The 21,092-nt window shown below is 37.1% G+C and overlaps 1 protein-coding gene across 1 annotated transcript in view; it reads right to left on the bottom strand.

Moving 5' to 3' along the window:
• The window catches only part of LOC105991126 (probable ATP-dependent RNA helicase DDX60), a 64,931-nt gene that overhangs the window by 7,886 nt on the left and 35,953 nt on the right, over positions 1-21,092 (bottom strand). Inside the window, exons 24-33 of the mRNA XM_013023717.1 lie at positions 19,999-20,127; positions 18,142-18,266; positions 14,991-15,149; positions 12,383-12,530; positions 11,275-11,427; positions 8,664-8,768; positions 7,251-7,451; positions 4,904-5,008; positions 4,424-4,565; positions 2,233-2,354 (exon numbers count right to left, since the gene is read on the bottom strand). Coding sequence (XP_012879171.1) covers positions 2,233-2,354; positions 4,424-4,565; positions 4,904-5,008; positions 7,251-7,451; positions 8,664-8,768; positions 11,275-11,427; positions 12,383-12,530; positions 14,991-15,149; positions 18,142-18,266; positions 19,999-20,127 — 1,389 coding nt within the window. The remainder of the gene's footprint in view (positions 1-2,232; positions 2,355-4,423; positions 4,566-4,903; positions 5,009-7,250; positions 7,452-8,663; positions 8,769-11,274; positions 11,428-12,382; positions 12,531-14,990; positions 15,150-18,141; positions 18,267-19,998; positions 20,128-21,092) is intronic.

Genomic DNA, 21,092 nt, shown 5'->3' on the forward strand with positions numbered 1-21,092 from the left:
CCCCCCCCCACCCACACCAAAGTTGTAAAGTTCTTAACCTGTTTTTTTGGCAATCCTTTTTTTCCCAATATATGGTTTCAAAATTTTGGATTTGCCACTAAGCATCCAAAAGTTTGAACTCAGGACTTTCTGCTTACAGAGCAGGCACTCCTACCACTTGAGCCCCACTTCCAACTCAAAGATGTCTTAAGTGAATTCCAAGCTTATGCATAAGGCAGATCCAGATACTTCTCTCTGACAAGATTTTTGTTTTATAAATGCTATAATCCCTGGGCACCAGTGGCTCATGCCTGTAAATTCTAGCAACTCAGAAGGCTGAGATCTGAGGTGTGAACGTCCAATTAGCCACCAAAAAGTAGGAAGTAGAGCTGTGGCTCAAGTAGTAGAGTACTAACCTTGAGCAGAAAGGAAACTCAGGGATGGTGCTTAAGTCCTGAGTTCAAGCCCCAGGACCAGCACAAAACATAAAATTAATGCTATAATTTCCCAGGGTTTTTGTCTATCTCTTAAAACTTTATTATGTAGCACCACAACTTTTCATGCATATGTGTTACTTGGTAAATGTCCTGTGATGAAAACCTCCTATCTATATCAAATTTCTAGCCTGTTACTTCAAACCTATATGATCATGAACAACCTGATTTGAGCATTTTCAATATCACTGGAAAGGCCATCTGCATATGATTTATACAACATTTGGCCCATGTCCAAAGCTGACGAATTGTCTAAAACCAACATCTATATTGGAGGTTCCTATAATACCTTGGAAACATTCTTGTCGCTAAGAATTCAAATTGTATCTAGGTCCTTATTGCTTTCACAACTCTTAGTTGCAGTAAGATTCACAACCATGGGCTGGGAAGGTGGCTCAGTGGTAGAGTGCTTGCCTCGCATGCATGAGGCCCTGGGTTCGATTCCTCAGCACCACATAAACAAAAAAAAGTCAGAAGTGGTGCTGTGGCTCAAGTGGTAAAGGGCTAGCCTTGAGCTGAAGAGCTGAGAGACAGTGTCCAGGCCCAGAGTTCAAGCCCCATGACTGACAAAAAAAAAAGAGTCACAACCATCTACTACATATTACCTGGAAATGCATCAGCTCCCATTATCTTTGAGGGGTGGGGAGGGTGGGCAGCAGGTCTCTACTAAGAATATTTTTATTATATTTATTTTACAATGACTTTAAAAAGCAAATAGACTTGCCAAGTTTTCTTTTGTTTGAATATCAAACTGGAACAATTAATATTTTAAGAATATACGTGTAGTAGCAAAATATTAAAATGATGCCAGGCACCAGTGGCTCATGCCTGTAATCCTAGCTATTCAGGAGACTGAGATCTGAGGTTCAAAGCCAGACCATGCAGGAAAGTCACTGATACTCTTATTTCCAATAAACCACTCAAAAAAGCCAGAAGTAGCACTGTAGCTCAAGTGGAAGAGCTCTAGCCTTGAGCACAAAGAGGCTCAGGGACAGCGCCTAGGCCTTGAGTTCAAGCCACAGGACTGCCCACAATTTTTTAAAAGGAAAAGCATTGAAATGATAGATCAATGAGTTAAGTTGTTTGCTCTGAGCCTTAAGCATACTCTGTGACTGCAGAGTTCTTACTCAACATTGTAGAATTACGACAGCATGTACTAACTTCTCATGTGTCACTGAGGTGATCGATACAAACCAGCTTTCCCTATGTTCTCAGATTCCCGTGAGCCACTTCGGCAGTATTATTTGATATTGATTTAATAATGGGGGGAGGGGAAGTATGAGGGTCATGACCAAAGAAGATGTTACACATAAAATTGGAAAATAGTTTCCATGATTTTGGACTTTGTAAGCCAAACATAACTATTCTACTGCTTTCTCAGCGATGGCTTTCAGGTCACAGCATAGACTCTTTCAACTCAAGGTGAAGATCTCTTAAGGAACTGTAGACTCCCCAGCGGGGAGTGTTGATGGGGTTAAGTGTGTAAAAATTCCCTACAGCTTCCATCTCTTGTTACTTTCACATGATACAATCAAGTGAAAAATATGAGTAAAACTATTTTTCCTCAAAGTTTTTAACTTTGGACAGCTTTACAGAGAGAGAGTTTTGAATTATAGATTACATATCAGAGCGATTACAAAAAGAACCAGCTATTTTACAAAACAAATGGCCTATATCCATAAAATCCTATCACCACTGTTCTAGCAAACCTATTTAATTATGTTAAATTAATCAATTTTATCAAAATCATACCCTTTACCTTTGATTGATAAAACTTGGTGTCAGCATCTTGTAACTTTGCTGGAAGAAACCGTCTTCCAAACAGATTTGCGAGGACCAACACCAGCTTTCGCATAGTATCTTCAGAAAAGCGTTTAGAGCCTACATAAAACAAAGTGCCATCTTATAAACATGAGGAGTATCAGTGTTGAGTGTGTAAGTTATATTGCATTACAGCTCATAGAAACTAAACGCTTGAGATAAACACGGGAACTGAAGCAAAGCTACATTTGCAAATAGTTTCAACTTGCTGCTTTTTATTTATTTATTTTTACTCCAGTTTAGAACCCAGTTATCCCAATCAGGAATTCTCTAATCACTTCACCTCTATTTCTCCAACTTTTCGCTCTCCCAGTATATGATCAGATTTCTTATGACACTGTATTTCAATGGCATGAATTCAATAGATACACACAAACACACAAACACACACACACACACACACACACACACACACACACACACTTTTAGTTTCGCATTAAAGGCTTTTGACTTATCTATCTTGTCTTTCCTTCCTTCCAAGTATACTTATTATCTACATGTTTTCTTCTATTCATGCTCATTATCCACTTGGAACACTTTCTTCTACTCATACTTATGGATATTTAATAGCTTGGTCTCTAGTGTCTAACTACTTGTATTTGAATCTTGGATAGTTTTATTAAAAGTAAAGGACTTCCAGGAGTTGGTGGCTCACATCTGTAATCCTTGCTACTCAGGAGACTGAGATCTGAAGATCGCAGTTCAAAGCCCACTCAGGCAGAAAAGTCCACAAGACTCTTATCTTCAGTTAGCCACTCAAAAACTGGAAGTAGATCAGTGGCTCAAAGTGGTAGATTACTAGCTTTGAGCAGAAAAGCTCAGGACTGTCCTCAGGCCCTGAGTTCAAGCCCCACAACCAAAACTAAAAAAGTAGTGAAGGACCATTTTGTTCACGTGTGAAATAATAATGCTAATCATTGCTATCTACAACACAGTTACTAGACTCAACCACCCACTCATACACTAGCAAACAAAACTATACTTTCTATTTCTTGAAATTAATTCTCCTCTCATAGAGCAAATGATCTTGTGTCATATAACTGAATTTTTAGAGCATAGTGATTAGACCATTTATGCAAACTAGAGTGTTCCTATGAATACATGATAAATATCGTGAAAGGCATTGAATTCACCAAGCATTAGAAAACATATCAACTTTAAGCATAAATATAAGACCCCCTAGGTAAGGATTTAAGAGGGTGTGTGTGTGTGTGTGTGTGTGTGTGTGTGTGTGTGTGTGTGTGTGTGTAAGTCCTGGGGCTTGGGCATGGTCCTTGAGCTTTTGTACTCAAGGCTAGCATTCTCCCACTGCAAGCCATAGCACCATTTCCAGCTTTTTGGTACTTACTTGGAGAAAATAGTCTCACAGATTTTCCTACCAGGGTTGGCTTTGAACAGCAATCCTCAGATCCCAGCTTCCTGATTAAGTAGGATTATAGGTATGAACTATCAATGCCTAGCAGGATTTTAATTTTTAAAATGCATGAAATGGAATTTGTAAATTTACATGGTATAAGTGAAAAAAGAAATTAAAATGTTTAGGAGAACCAGTCTGGGTCACACAACTAATACAATGCTAGTAGTTTAAAGTAAAATATATAATTATATTCTAAGGGAATATGATTATGAGAAAATATTTACAAATAATAATATTTATCTGAATAATTGATTTTACTAATAAAATTTTTAATTTTTTCACCTTTTCTAATATTCTGTGATAAGAATATATTACTTAATTTGAAAAAAATATTTTCTAAAAATTGTATTTTAATCAAATGCTCTCAATCCTGGAGAATAACTATTACTGAAGTTGATACTTTCAAAACAATCACACTTTAAAATAGTTGTTAACAAACTATGTCTCCACAACACTTGTATTACTCTTAAACCTTTTTTACACTAAATTTGAAGATCTGCAAAATATATACATCCTAACTGCATTATATTTTTAGGTGACAACTCTACAACTCTATTGCTATTTTAGTAACATGCATTGATGACTACATAAATGTATATATTATGTATGTATACATATGTATATACATTTATTATATGTGTATACATTTATTATATGTGTACCTGTGTATATATACTTATTATATATATTCATATGAAAATGGCAAGCTTACCTTTCTTAGTTGGCTGACAAAGCTTATGGAAAAGACCATTTACAAGAAAATTGACAAAAACAAGATTAGAAGGTTCGTGATAGTGCAAATGTGATACAAGTCCAGCAAACCCTGTGGGGTTACCATCTCGATCAATATAGCCCTAAAGAACAAAAATAACTTATTAGTTTTATTCAGCTCCCCACAAGATTGACAAATATCATCAGTTTCCTGTTTCAAATAGTACTTAATGACAATATGAGATGGATAACTTATTACCTAGCTCAATTTTGGTATTCCCATTAACTATGAATAATATTGTATATAATCCTGTAAAGACTTGCAATTAGTTTGGCATAGTAAAAAAAATCTAGAAAATTGCAAATGTATTTCTCAAAATCTCTCTCTCTCTCTCTCTCTCTCTCTCTCTCTCTCTCTCACACACACACACACACACACACACACACACACACACACACACCAAACAAGGCATGATTATACCTCTTTCACCAGGAGTTGCAAGGTAAACAAGAAATACAGCTTTAAGATCTCCATAATTTTGGGTTGTTTGAAAGACAGCAGTGAGTGCTTTAGCACTGACAACACCTGGAAGGAAGAACACATTTATTCACACATGTGTTAAAAATGTCTGTATAATATATAACCACTTGTGATAATATACAATAGGTAGTATACGTATCTATTATATCACCCAGATATCAGCAGTACATACAACTCAGCTAGATTTTATAACATTTCTTAATTGTGTTCTTATAATGAACGTTCTTCCTTAAAATTAACAGGGGCATGTAAAACAGAATATTCTGTGAGGAAGTATATTACCAAGCAATCTGTTAATAAAAGCCATTCCAGTTTAAGAGTTTATCAACTTGGTTTGTTTTGGAAGAAAAAGAAGTAAGGTATGTCAATCGATATCTTGCAATATTGTCACAGTACTAATGGAGCTAGGTTGGTTAAAATCAAAGAATTAAGTGCACTTCTTGGTTTCTGGCATCCAAAAGCACTGAAGCTTACACAGCTCTTAACTTCCTATTAAAATATGGATGGAGTCTCAAAGGAAAATTTCATAACTTCCCCCAAGGGCGGGGAGGGGGGGAGATGTTATGGAGGAACCTAAGAAGAATGAGAAGGCCAGGGGACCTGCTGGAGGTAGAGAGGGACAAGAAAAGGGCTATATTCTTCATCTCTTTTACTATGAGATAATATTGATGAAGGGTTAACACACACACACACACACACACACACACACACACACACACACAAAATCACCTTTCCTACCACCTCTTCTTCCTTGTGCATTGAGCTTAGAGTAAATGATGGAAAGAGCAGAGGAATAGGTAAGGAAATGAGGAATGCATGGTGGATGGGTTTGTCCTTTGGGTATATCCCTTAATTAAAGTCTTCCTAAGATGGGTTTTCCACACTGTGACAAAAGAACTGAGAAAAAATAACTTGAGTTATGGTTCCTGAGTTCTGATGTTCTCAATCCAATCCATGATCAGCTGCCTTCGCTGCCTTGGGCCCTGTGCTAGGCACAGCATGGTGGAGCAAAGATGGTTCATCACATAGGGGTCAGAAGCAGTGAGCAATGCTGTGAGCAAGAATGAGGACCCTAGCCCACTTATTGGTATCCCCCCCATTCAGGCAGGTATTCTCCTTAGCCTTTTGGATGGTACCACCCATACCCAAGTCAGGTCTTTCCCTCAATAGCTGCTGCCCATGCCAATCATCTCTCAAGACCTGTTCAGAAGTGTATTTCTCCTCTCCTAGGACTATCTCAATCCAAAGAGATTGTCGATCAAAATTATAAACACCATGGATAGTAAGAATCTGGAAACATCACCCAGTGGATTTCTTGTGTAGTTTATAGTAATCTTCTGGCATCAACGGGTCAGAAAAACTGACTGAAGTAAAAGCTAGTCTTCAGTACAGAAAAGCTATGCCAAATGAAGATTCACAAATGCTGCTATTGGATCAAATCCATTCAATCAGCCTCAGATCTGAGGTATGTGAACAAGATTTAAGTGGACAGAACTTGCCAGAAGATGTATCATACATCCTGTGGTTTAGAAAACCACCATATTTGGATAGAAGTATTTTCATTCACAAGTGAGATTATTTTTAAAATTCAACATAGAATTTATGAATATATTGGAAGCCACAAATGTGCTAATTCAAGTCCTTCTCACATCTCTACAAAAAAAAAAACAATATCAAGGACAGAATTGAGGGTTTTAAGTTTAGTGATATTAGACCCCAAATTCTAGGTGAGCATAAAGTATCACCAAAAGGTTATAGCCATATTCTCATAACTATTTCAGAGTTGGAAAACCAAGATGCATTTATACCATAGAAAAAATAACTGGAAAAAAATCCAAGTAACAACATGTTTGTATGTGACTAGTAATAGAACTAGGTGTGAGTTCTTTTTTTCTTTCTCCAACCTTCATTTCCTAAATATTCTTCAATAAACTCGGGTTACTTTTTCGTGACAAATGTACTTTTACTTGTTACAAAACTGTGTGTAGCCCACATCTTCCCATATCCTTAGCCAGCACCCTTAACTAGAATGAAAAAGTGTCTTCAGTCTCACATGGGACAGTGACCCTGGTGGTTTGCAATGTCTATGCAGCCACTAGCTTGGTATCTGATGATAAATGGGCACAAAATTAAGCGTTATTACCCTCTCCCTCCCACAGGCCTCCCTAGAGCACATTACAAAGTGAGAAAAGGCTGGTAAGGGAAAAGCCTTATTGCACAGACTTCTAAAAAAGAGCAGCGACATCATCGATGATGGCTGTCTCACACCCAGTGCCCAGCACAGTACCTTCGCCTGGCCGTCTTCCTGATCATCTGCCTTGGAAGCCAGCAGCAGGAGTCTCAGGATCAGTGTTATACTGAAAGGGAACTGTCCCCTCAGCTCAGGAACTTTGGATTTTATGAGTTTTTCTACTTTGGGCTGTGGAATATCAAAGAAATATACATTTCCCAATAAGTCTTGACCTCGTCTTCCAGCACGGCCAGACATCTGCAAACAGAAGGGAATCATCATGGAAAATTCCCTTAAGCATTTTTCTGTCCTATCGTAGTATAAAAACAGTGCCATTTACATTGTTTGGGGGCAAATAAATTATGCCTCTATCCAATCCTTCATTAACTGAGTATCCAACTATAGAAGGTTAGGAAACCGAGAAGAAAGCAGGACATTTATCATTGTTAAGTACTTCATGACATTAATGACGCCATGTATTTGAACAACGACATCTAAAGCAAAGATTAACAGAGTAAACCTTGATTCCAAGTCACGTGTAGCTAAGTTTTGCTACAGTATTTTTCCCCTTGCCTTCCCCTGTCCCTCTGCTCCCTTTCTCTCCTGTCTTCTCTCTCCCCTAACATACTGAACTATGAATTACAAAGTAAAGGCTGGGTACAAAATGAGGAGATGAAATTTCATTATGCACCTTGTAAAAGGCAGGTAAAGAAGAGACTCTTCACAGAGCTATAGTACTTCTCATTTATTAGGTGTTTCGAAAGTGCTAAGTCTTCTTTGTTGTTTGTCTACCACAGAACTCAGCATTATCTGAAGTATGCACAATCTCCTATTCACATGGACTCTTTGGGCATGCACAGTGGAAGAAAGTGGCATGCACTCATAATCCCAGAATGGGAGATCTGGTATTCAAACCCTAACATTGTATTTCCATCATCCAGTGCCCCAAATCCAAGACTTCCAAAGATTAGAGGAGAGTTTAAATAGAATAGAGAAGAAATAGAAACTCCAAGAACCTGGGGCTGACAAATTGGTAGAGTTATCAAAACATTCTTTTCATTAGAAAGAAGGCCTTGGTAAGCAGTGAGGTGAATAATCACTATTTTGAGGAGAAAGGAAGGAGGCACTGTGACAAAATTCTGAGTGTTGGGTATGACAGTTTATTTTGATACTGACAGCAGAAACATTAACCAAATGTTCCTAGTCAGGCAAACCCCAAGAAGACAAACTACAGAAAATCAGGGAGAATATTCTAACAGTACAAGGCCAAGACTGAATGAAGACAGATGGTTGATATGGAGATCACAAAGCAAAAACTAAATAACAGAAGAAATGAAAAAAGTGGGCTTGGTAGCAGGCCACGGAGGTATGCATTGTAACCTGTTTACAGATGAATGATTCACAAGTATTTTAGAATGCTATAGATGTACATTATCAATACAATAAACAAGTTTATGCATCTCTCAATACCTGTCTGTAATTTAAAGCATCCAGATAGACCGAATTCTGAGCAAAAACTACAGACTTGCAAGGCATATTGACTCCTAAAGCAAGTGTTCCAGTTGCTGTCACCACCTAGAAAAGAATTAGACAATTACTTTGTGGAATAGCATTTTAATATAGCATAAGCATTTCATAATGTTAACTGGAACATACTTTGGATTGCAATAAAGCCACAGTAGGAAAGCTCAGTAGCTGAGACACACCTCTATTCCTACTTCATGAACACAGCAAGCACATTCTCAAATCAAGACCATTACAATGATTTGCGCCAAGTGTATTTCTTCTAAACACGTTCTGTGTGGCCTCCTCCATTGTCTGTGTAGTCATCACAGAAGAATTTCTCACCACAATAGCTAAAATCATCTTCCTGTACCACCACTGAAGACCTTTCCCTAGTATTAATAACTTCCTTAATAACATTAATTATTTGTTCATTTGGCTTCTTTCCCACTCTAACAACGTTCACCTTTTTATCCTCACCACCAACCATCCACAAGGGAACACTGTACTCACTATAATAAAGAATAGCTTTTTTTCTGCTGATCCTAGGGGCCAGAATGCTGTCCTTGAGCTCTTTTGTTCAAGGTTAGCACTCTACCACTTGAGCCGCAAAGCTACTTCTGGCTTTTTCTGAGTAGTTTATTGGAGATACAAGTTGATTGCCTGGGCTGGCGTTGAACCAGAACCCTCAGATATCAGCCTCCTGAGTAGCTAGGATTATAGGTGTGCGCTGCCAGTGCCCAGCAATAAATACTTTTAAATAATCAGGAAATTTCTCTATAATAGGGCAATACAAATTTACAAACTCATTACTCATTTTGTCTACTAAGTTTCTTTGAATTTATATCCATAGAAATAATGTATCTGAATACTAAGAACAAGGTATCTTACTCCTGGATTTCTACAGTAACTAACAAGGAAGTGAATGAGACAAAGTAAAGTTTATATGATCCAAAGTCTTATTCATTTTTTAAAAAAATATCTCTACTTGTTTTATCTTTCTCTTTATATTGTCATATAAGATCTAGTTAATGTAAATATGCGAAGATATAGAGTAATTTTCTCTATTCTGCAATTGAGTTCTATGCATCTTTCAAATGCAACACATCATCTATTACATGCTTCTCTAAAGTTATAATAAAAAAACTGAGAAAATGAGAATGCTACATTTAGACAAAAACTAGGATAAATAATTCTTATAAAAATAATTCTAGCTGGGAGCCTGTGGCTCATGCCTATAATACTAAATATTCAGTGGCTGAGATCTGAGGCTCACTGTTTGAAGCCAGCTCAGGCCAGAAAAGTCTGTGAGACTCTTAACTCCAATTAATCAGCAAAAAAAAAAAAGAAGCCAGAAGTGGAGCTATGGCAAAAAGTGGTAGAGTGCTAGCCTTGAGCAAAAAAGCTCAGAGACAGCTCCCAGGCCCTGAGGTCAAGCCCCAGTACCAGCACACACACACACACACATACACACACACACACACACACACACACACACACACACAAGTAATTTTAACAAAGACATCAACGTTTCATAATCTCTTCAAAATAATGTAGTCATTTAATCATTAAATTATCAGTAATTGTGGTTTTAGACACAGGATAGGCTGATCAAAACAGGTGGCTCATTTTCCCCTCAATTCATAATCATGTAGAAAATCGTGTCTATGATTATGAACCTTTAAAATAAATAAATACATTTTATTAGTTAAGAGAAAAGCTAAGAAAAGTTAGTATATTTTGAGTTTTTCCAGAAAACAGAATTTCCCTTTTAACTGTCATGTCCAATATTTTGAGTAACATGTCATTGTTTTTTTTGTGATAGGAAGATATTGAATGATATACCAGACTATCCTTCTTTCCCTCTATTTTCTCTCTTTCAGACATACCGAGAGTTATAATATATGCCATATCCAATTTAAGATGGATAAATTTTAGAAGTCTGACTCTGTTTTAGAATATCACTCCAGATTCAAGGTCACTGGGAAATTATCTAAACCTTCCTCAGGGATGCCCACAGGATTCACTATGCAAAGCATAGCAAGGGTTCATTTGAAATGTTACAATTAATCTTTCTCTTGTCCATTTACCAGCGACAGGTGGGACTGGGCTTCGGAGAGACACATGCAAAAACTGTGCTGAGACCAGCGGCAGATGCCAAGCGAGCATGTGCTCTTGATCTCATTTCAGTTATTCTATTAGGATCAGATCTGACCAAAACTCTACTACAAATATCCTCCATGCATGTGAAAAAAAATCTGTATTCAAAATCAAATAAACAGTAGACCAAGATTATAAATAAAATACCAAGGGGTGAGGGTCAAATTCACCAGAGGCATATTTCACTCTGGAAACATTTGGAAAAGTGTCTGCTTGAGAAATATTTTTTCTTCTTAATTAAAAAAGGACAAACTGAATGATCCCCCTCCCCCATTTAAATGACACAGGTGCAATCACATCACAGTCACATTATTTTTGTGACCCAAACAGCAATAAAAATTATAACATAATACAGAACATGGACTTCATGGACATGCATAATTTCCATTTGGAGTGAAAAAAATAATCATTTACCTACCCTAATAAACCCTTTCCTAAAGAGGATTTCCACCAACTGTTTTTCTTTGGCACTCATGGCACTATAATGGTAGCCAACACCCCTTCTTGCCAGAGCTTTCAATTGGTCACCTTTTCTTTCAAATTTTACTCGTTTAAACACCATCTGCAAATACTAAAAAAGAGGCAGGAAGGTTAAGGTGTCTTGATTAGTTCTTACCTATTTTTAACTTAAATGAAAATTATTTAAAGTTCATATTTCCACATAACGGTCTTGTACATCCCATTGTTGCAATGGGTCCACCTGTATGGGGCGGGGAGGGGAGGGAGATGGGAAGGGATGGGAAGGGAAAACAAAGGAGGAGGCAACAATGCCAACTCCAGAATTTGGCTAAATGAGGCCATGGTTAGAACTGAACTCTACTTAAACAGGAGAGGAATTTAAGATAACAACAGTTAAGTACAAGAAATATTTTCTAAATTGATGTTAGACAAAATGAACCCCAAGATAAGGACTGAAATGGTTTTTCTTTCATGCAATTGTTTCCAACATATTTATAAGATGATTTCTTTGTTGCTTTGAATGTCCCTCCCCCACGGTATAACACCTGTTTTCACTTTATTTGATGTTGGTATAATTTGTGGAGGGGAAGGGAAAAAACAAATCTTTTAAATAGGGATACAGGTGGACCCATTGCAACAATGAGATGTACAAGTCATTATGTTGAAAAATGAACTTTACAACTTTGGCAGGAAGAGTGGGGGGTGAGGGCTGGGTAAGGGGGGTGGGAGATGGGAAGGGATGGGAAGGGGAAACAAAGGAGGAGGCTACAATGCTTGATAAGAAATGTACTCAATACCTTGCCCATGTAATTGTAACCCCCTTTATGGTATTTTCACAATAAAAAAGAAAAAAAGAAATATTTTCTCAGTGCTTTGAGTGAATGTCTTGATCTCACCCCACTTCTGGAGTGGAAAGCTCTGACTGAGCAGTAGATAAACCAGCCAGTGGAAGTAGAAGTGGAAACAGGCTTGGAGGGGGGGGGGGAGAGGGGCGGGACACCCAGGGGGAGACACCCTGGCTTGTGAATGACTTGGTCATTGGAGAACAGTTCTCATCAAGTGCTGACCTCAGAGTCGATCACTTTATAATCAGCGTATGTGCAGTCCTGAGGCATTTTCAGGTTCTCCTCTAGACTTTGCAATAGATGATTATATTGGGCTTCATGGTACAGGCTTTGATCCAGTTTTCTGGTCTTTCGCTGTTTTTTTCCTTCTCTTTACAAAAAGAAAATGATAAGAAATGGGTATTCAGTGACAACAGGTTTAATACCATAGGGAAAAGAACATACAAAAGAAACAAAAAAAAATACGTAGTACATTAAAAACAGCAGCAACAAAGGAAAAACACCTCTTGAGTCCATATCTTGGGGTTCATTTCACTTAGCATCATCTTATATGGTCAAATGTACATAGCTTTTGACCTTCTCTGTTTCACCGTATTTGCTTCTGGTGCCCTGCATCTTGTATATACATTGTTCTAATTTGGGGAGGGGAAGGGAAATAACAAAATGCTGAAATAAGGATACAGGATGACCCATTGTAACAATGAGATGTACAAGACACTATGTTGAAAATGAACTTTACAATTTGGGGGTGGGGTAGGGAGGAGTTGGGGAGGGAAGGGATGGTAGGGGAAAAACAAAGGAGGAGGTAACAATGCTCGATAGGAAATATATTCATTACCTTACTCATGTAACTGTAACCCCTCTGTACAGTATCTTTACAATAAAAACTATTTTAAAAAAGAAATGGGTGTTCATACTTAGTCACTGCAAGAAGCAGGAGATAAGGTTCATAGTTGCAACTCCTCCTGATGCACAAGGCCTAAGGCAGAGTCCCCAGTATTGTTGCTATAATTGCAGTGTTGGATAAGATGTTAAAACACCCTGCATCTGTATGGCTTGCATTGTTAGGGATTTAATCCTGCTTGATCTGTGGTTCTTAAGAGCCCTGTGGAAAATGTGTCTAAGGAAAGCTTGTACCAGCTACCTTGCCTCCATCTGCATTTATCTCCTTGCATGCTACAAAGGGAACAGCAAAGCAAGGGTTGTCATGGCTCTGCATAGTCCTCATTCATTACCCTCCGTCTGCATTCATCACCCCTCACGCTGCAAAGGGGACTGCAAAGCCAACAGTAAATGCAAGCAGAAGTCTGGACAGCCATCTAGAATTTGAAATATCTTAAACAGAGATGCCCTAAAATCGTGTTGCAATTTGAAAGGAACTATTGGTTCTTCACTGAGAAAATTGGTTCTAGAACAATGTACTATGTATTTCTTGGTAATGTACTAAGCATTAGCAATATAGAAAAGAAAGTATATGGTTCATTCTTGTAAAAAAAAAAAGCTTCAATTTCAGGAAAAAGAAATATTGATTTACTGTCCTTTTTCTAAAATGTGTGGTATATAATTATTTTTCAGATGTTGGAATATTTGCTTATAGATATTAAGATGTCTTGGGGACCTAACCCAAGTATGAAAGCATAATTTGTTTCGTTTCATCCTAAATACAGAATGTAAAGGTATATAGGACTTTTATTAATTTTTGTTTAATGAGGTGGAATGTTCCACTTGTAGCACCACTTAGTCACTCAAAAGATCTAGATTATAGATAATTTTGGATTTTCAGATAAGGAATACCCACATAAACAAACAAGAACGGAATTACTTTATAATGATTGTTTCCTTAACCTGTGTGTCAAAGCACAAGACAAAGGGTTGATATATCTAAGTTGGGAGACCAGACAAGATAGAGAGAAGAGACAGCAAAACTCTCCAGTACATACTATGGGAGCAATCGTGACGGAGCCAGGATGGAACAGCAAGAGGTCAGTTCATAGGAGAGCAACCCAGAAGAGCAGAATCACAAATTTTGAGTGTCACTTGGGAAGTGTGGTAAGATGTGAGACTGAAAAGATGAAGACAAACACAAAGACTTGTTGGCATACCACAAGTCAGAGTTACTAAGCCAGGAAGAAGGAGGAGTCTTGCTGAGGGAATGATGTAATTGAAAGGGCTGCAGGAACACTGATTGGCTAGATCAGAGACTGGTTAACCTTCAACACTCTGAACTGCAAAAATGAAGATTGCTGCAACTACATGGGGAAGATCTGTGGAATAGCTAAGCGGGGTGGCAGCTACTGATAGAGAGGGCCACAGAGAAGGAACAAACGTGGGCTTTTGAGTTGACAGACTTAGACACTGGGTTAGACACAGAGAGCAGATACAGGAACCACACTACCAAAGAGTTTCTAAACACAAATCCAACCCCAAGCTCATTCTATGACTTACACTGTGATACTCTTTGTGGACACAACAACGTGTCTATTCAATGCTTAAAGTCTTGTGAGGGCTGAGTGAGAAGAATTCACACACAGATCACCATTACAGTTATTCTGTAAGATGACTGTGTCAGTTGTTTAATCTACCTAAGGGTTGTGTATGTACCATTATCAATCTTAAATAAGACTGAGCAAACACCCAAGGAATAGGTGATTATAGTCACTTGTCTGTATCCTATTCTCTCTCAAATTGGCAAATAGATCTGAGCACTGATCCATGTCTTATTATTTTATTTATTTATTTATGTCTTATTTTTTTTTTGCACTGTGTTTTCCATGGGGACATGTGAAATAAGTCAGCCCTTTGATGACATTTTGCTTAGCAACATACTTACACTATCTTTTGTTTCTCCATAGATTTTTTAAACTTTTGAAGTTTGCTAACCATGACATGAATTTCTTTATCAGCTTTGGGGGGTCGTTTTTCCTCCTCCTTTTTCTCCAGGGATTTGCCCACACTTACAGCACACATTTCTACGCTTGTCAAATTGAATCTGGAAATAAATAAAGTGAACATTTGTCATGAAGTTAATGGCATCGATGAAATTCAGTATTTCTACCTACTGCTCCTATTCTGACTTCCTGTTGGCTTTTTAAAGCCCATCCTTAGGAATTTCATCCTGAAGAGATCTCCATAGTCCTGATTACTTTACTGTAAAATGGTAAGTTTCCCTCATCCCAGTCCTCTGTCCTAAGAACTCTGCATTAAGAACTACAGTGTTGGACAAGCGTGGCTCATACCTATAATCCTACCTATTCAAGAAGCTGAGATCTGAGGATTGCAGTTCAAAGCCAACTGAGACAGAAGTAACACCATTGATAGAAACAAAACTGGGATTCAAGTTTGGGTCCAGCCATGAAGTATATGCCCTTCGGCACACGAATACTAAATGAACATGGGGACCTATTTTTCTCAAATGCCAGGTCATATAAGCTGATGGGTACAATACTGTCTGCAAAGTATCTCTGGAGCCCAGACAAATCCTCAGACCTCCCAAGGATCTAGGGCAACTTAAGACTGTGTCAAGCTACATAGACCAAGGATTTTCAGAATTCATAGAGAAGAGCACCCAAGATTCAATATCATTTAACTCTCAAATAGAATCCATCTTTTATGGTTTTGTTGAGTACTTTCTTTTTGAGAGGTTTATTTATATAATGTGTAATATAAAAATAATGTATTCAAAATATAGCATACATAATGTCATGTAAATGTACACACTTTAAGTAGTTAGGCAAAGGAGTTGCCATTCAATAAAGCAGTTTATGAATGCAGTACATCTTGATCAGTGTTACCCCTTCCATCAAAATGTACATATTCATCAAAATGTATATATTTTAAACATAGTATTGTAGAGTCCAGCTATGCTACTCTGTCATAGTCTTGTTAAGGGTACTTGAAAAGCAGCAGGTACAAGATTACTCTGACATGTCCTTTTTCTTAAGAGTAGATCAATGCCCACATGATATCTTCTCTTATACTACAAGAGAATCACTTTTTTAATCAAGGATAATAAGCTAAGACTGAGTGAAATCCATGTAAACCTTGATAAACTAACTCTTACCTTCCTAGTCACTTCTCTACCCAGTTAACTGACCTCACCAAGACCCTTTGCTGTTATATTAACAGCAAAGAGCTCTTTGTCCAATTCATAATTAAATGTTAACTTTTGTGTGTGTGTATGAGTGTATATGTGTGTATGTGTGTGCATGTGTGTGCGTGTGTGCCCACACTGGTACTATGGCTTTAACTCAAGGCTTTGTGTTTTCACTTGGCTTTTTCACTCAAAACTGGGGCTCCATCATTTAAGTCACACTTCCACTTTCAGCTTTTGCTGCTTACTTGGATGTAAGAGTCTCAGAGACTTCTGTGTCCAGGCTTGTGTTGAGCCTCAATCCCCAAATCCCAGCCTCCTGAGTAGCTAGAATTACAAGCACGAGCCATCAGTGTATGGCTAAATTTTAACTGAACTCTGGGTCTTCATTTCCTATGAAGCTGCCTTTCTATATAGTTTATTTTATATTAACTTTTCTCCTCTTATTCTTTCTTATGTCAACTTAATTCTCAGACCTAACCAAAAACTCCCCTGAAACAAAGGAAAAAAATTACTTGTTTTCCACATGTATAGGTACATGAATAACCAATAGTTATTTGTGGATTTCTATTTTGTAGTTAAGCTTCCAGAAGTAGCCTGGATTCCCAAAATGGTTTGTGTGTGTAATATCTGTAGCCATGCTGGAATGTGAAGTAGATGAGCTATACAAATTCTTCATGGGACAGAAATTTTCCTTGCCCCAATACCAGAAATAAAAGGAGCAATTGATTGAAAGCTCCATTTCCAAACATGAACTTACATTCATCTAGCATCCTTATTTTGACTATATGCATCATTAGTGAAAAATCATTACTATCTATCTGTTTACATCTGGACACATTTCACTAAACTTTACCACCTGAGCAAGATTCTGCGACTCTCTTCATATAAAGTATACTATGAAATTGTCTACAGTGAACCTATCACTATGTTTTCAATGTTGAACTTGGATATAGTGTGTCATTCAATAAATAAATTATACTCTGGTGTTATTTTATCAAGTTGAACCAACTGAATGGTGTTTTCAATTTTAAGCTACTTTGTATTGTAACATATAAAATTTAACAAGTTAGCAGAGCCCCTGGGTCATAGCTCATATCTCATAAACTAAAAATACTAAAACCTTGGCAATAAATACTCTAGTATATTTAATTTAATAGTCTAGTATATAAATACTCTGGTATACAGGATAGTTTTGTGTATAAACATTCACTCTGCAAAGAAACCAACTATGTACCGAAATAAGACTTAAAGCTAATAACTACAATAAAAACAACAAAATAAAGAATATAATTCTGAAAACATTGTATCAGAATCAACTAGAAATGTTTATTTTCAAAAACTAAGAATACTCATTTAAATAACAGGTGAACATGAGAAATAGAAATAGATACCCGATTACAATAAAGTCTGTATAGCTTGCCCCATCTTAAAAGAATAAGTCTTATCAAGTGCTAGTAACTAACAACTATAATTCTACCTACTCAGGAGACAGAGATTGGAAGGGTCAAGGTCAGCAGAAACATAGTAATTCATGCCTGTCACCTCAGCTACACATTACGTTGATAATCGAAGGATATCTATGCAGAAAAAGCCCTAGCAAAAATATTCTGGAGAGCCTATCTCAATAGAAAATGACATAGTGAGTCACATTCATCAGGCCAGCTACAGCGGGAAGTGTAAATAGGATCATTGTCCAGGGCAGCCCCCACAAAATGTGAGAGCCTATCTCAAAAGTAACCAGAGCATAAAGGTCTGGAGGTGTGGCTCAAATGATAAATGCCTGTCTAGCAATTACAAAGCCCAAAGTCAAACCCCAGTACCGCTAAAAAAGAAGAGGAATATAATGCATGTCACATTGCAATGTTAAAAATTAAGTTAAACAGCTTACATAAAAAAGATTGCAGGTAGCTGGTTCATTTCATTTAGCTTCTCCACGAGAAGTGGAAACTTTTTCAACAAATTTCCAGAGCGAAACTCTGAATGAGGGTTAAGATGCTTCAGCACCTTTTTAACCTGTAACAATGAATAAAATATTTTACATTGAGTTCTCCATAGCAAAGAAAGAGGTACTGCTTCCAGATAAAATACTTCCACAGTTACGTATTACATGCATCTATGGATCTTTTAAAAAATCGTATTTTTATACAACTAGAACATATTCTAGTTAATACACTTGATATATACACACTTACACATGCAAATGGAATATGTTTCTTTTAAGATCACTCAGAGCCATCAGAAAGAGATAAAGTGTTCAGTAATTGAAGATGTTTGATTCTACTATGGGTAGAAGGGAAAAAAGAACTAGTTTCTATGTCATTTCCAAATACATTTTAAAAGTTTCCAATAACCCTTTTTTAGGTAAGTTAAACCAAGTATCAGTGGCTCACACCTGTAATCTTAGCTATTCAGGAGGCTGAGATCTAGAGACTCAAGATTCAAAGACAGTTTTGGCAGAAAAAGTCTGAAAACTTTCCAAAAATAACTAGTTCAGCTATGCTGAAGGCATGGCTCAAGTGATAAAATGTCAACCCTCAGGGAACAAGCCAAGGAGTACAAGGACCTAAGGTAGTTTTCTACATGGGATGAGACCAAATAAAAGTGTAATTATACTCATCACTGAACCCTGGACAACTACTTAAAATAATAAACAACTATACACAAATAAGTAATAGAACTGAACAAAAGAAAAATAATAAAATATGATAGGTTAAAAAATATGACATGAGAAAACTCCTATAGGTCATTCCTAAAAAAAAAATCAGCAATATCAATTCTTGACACTAATTACTATCAGTAGATGATATTCTAAGTTAGGTATCTGATCTGACTCAAACTTCTTTGTGGCAATAATAAAGTCCACACACCAGGAAATTCTCTAAGCAAACAGAATGTTAGAGGGGAAGCAACTAGTTGGGGAAAGAGTGGACCACGATGTCAAAGGTAAGTACAAAGTGCTGCAAGGGCCAGAAAGCACATACCCACCACAACAGAACAAAGGAGAGGAAAACAAGGGAGACGGAACAAGGGAGAAGAGGGTGGAGACAACCCAAACTGGCTGCTCAAATTCAACCAATCCCAAGAGGTGCATATGTTAAAAATTACCTAATAGACAATATTTAAATCTGGCCACATACAAGAGTATTATCAAACCCCCACTACTCAGCTAATGAGAAATCAGGGAGGCGCCTACACATTTAGGAGTATAAAATGCTTGCCGTAGTTCCTAGGGTGTCTCTAGCCAACAGAGAGCTTATCTTGGAGGACTTTCATTAAGTAGGAAAGCTTGCTTTCATCATATGTTTCTCATATGAAGCAAACAACAAATATAAAAAGTATCAACCTACAATAAATGTGTTTAATGTGATTCTCAGATGTTTTAAGACATAAACAATTCCTATAATTTGAAATAAAAATGAAAGAAACTCCAAGACTAAAATAGATCCAAATCCCTTGACAGGTATTAATCAATCCAGTCTCTCTGTGGCAAGGTAACAACTCTGCCATTTGCCTAATGCCTGAACCCTCTGTGTGGGTTGCTAAACCAGCCAGTAGGAACCAGTAGCCCCTGGTCCATGTCAATGACCCATTTCCTTTCTCTCTTCTTATTCTATCTCAGGATTACCAAACTTCATGTTCAACTTAAAACTCTAAAATGAACACTAAGAAAATTGGAGGAAGCTGATATTAATGGGTACAACTCAAGATTATAGAGTGCTTTGTCAAAATCATATGTGAAAATTACCTGCTTTATATTGCCATCTTTAACCCAACTTGTTAATTCTGACTTTAAGCTCTCTTCATATTTTCTAGCGTCTGACTTTTTAATGACCACTTTATTCTTAAAGTGAATGAAGTTCTCTGGACACAGAGTCTGGGAAAACAAATATCATAAAGTTATATGAAAGCATGCCAAAATCCAAAGATACTTAATTATACTTCTCATGCACATTATTACAAACTCTTCAGGTTAGAGATGGTCAAACTCCATTTTATATTTCCAGTAAGCATACACTCTTGAAAAAAATGCAAAAAAGAATAGAGTGCCACCAAGTTAAAGAGAAAATAAACAGCAATTAGAACATAAAGAAAGCAAGAGACAACAGAGGACTACAGATAGCATGTGAAAGAGAAGACAAAAAATATTCTACCAGAAGATGAAAGACGAAATATTTTCTAAAATTTAAATAAAATACCATTTACATAAAATATCCATTAAAAAAAAAGAATATATGGGAAGAGATCATAAAGTGATAACTTTAAAGATCAGATGCAAGTGATAAGAAAAGGTGAGCATTTCTTTCATTTTAAAAAATACATTATTGTAAAGGTGATATATAGAGTTGCATAAATCAGATAATGAGTATATTTCTCTTCCAGTTTTTCCTCTCCTAACCCTCCTCACCCCCAAGTTTATTTTTTTCAGATCATTTTTAATTAAGTTTTTTGTTGTGAAAATACTGTACAAAGGGGTTACAGTTTCATGAACAGGGTAATGAGTACATTTCTTACCCAGCATTGTTGCCTTCTCCCTTGTTTTACCCCTACCATCCCCTCCCACCTCCTCAGCTATATCCTCCACGTTCTCCACCCCCATGTCTAAATTGTAAAGTTGGTTTTTTGACATAGAGTCCTGTACATCTCGTTGTTGCAATGGGTCAACCTGTATCCCTATTTAAACAATTTGATTTTTCCCTTCCCCTCCACAAACTATACCGACATCAAATGCAGTGAAAACAAGGGTTGTACCGTGGGGGAGGGACATACAAAGCAACAGAGAAATCATCTTATAAATATGTTAGAAACAATAGCAAGAAAGAAAAAAATTTGAATCCTTAT

Source organism: Dipodomys ordii, unplaced genomic scaffold (assembly GCF_000151885.1).
Source record: "Dipodomys ordii isolate 6190 unplaced genomic scaffold, Dord_2.0 Scaffold4, whole genome shotgun sequence".
NCBI lineage: Eukaryota > Metazoa > Chordata > Mammalia > Rodentia > Heteromyidae > Dipodomys > Dipodomys ordii.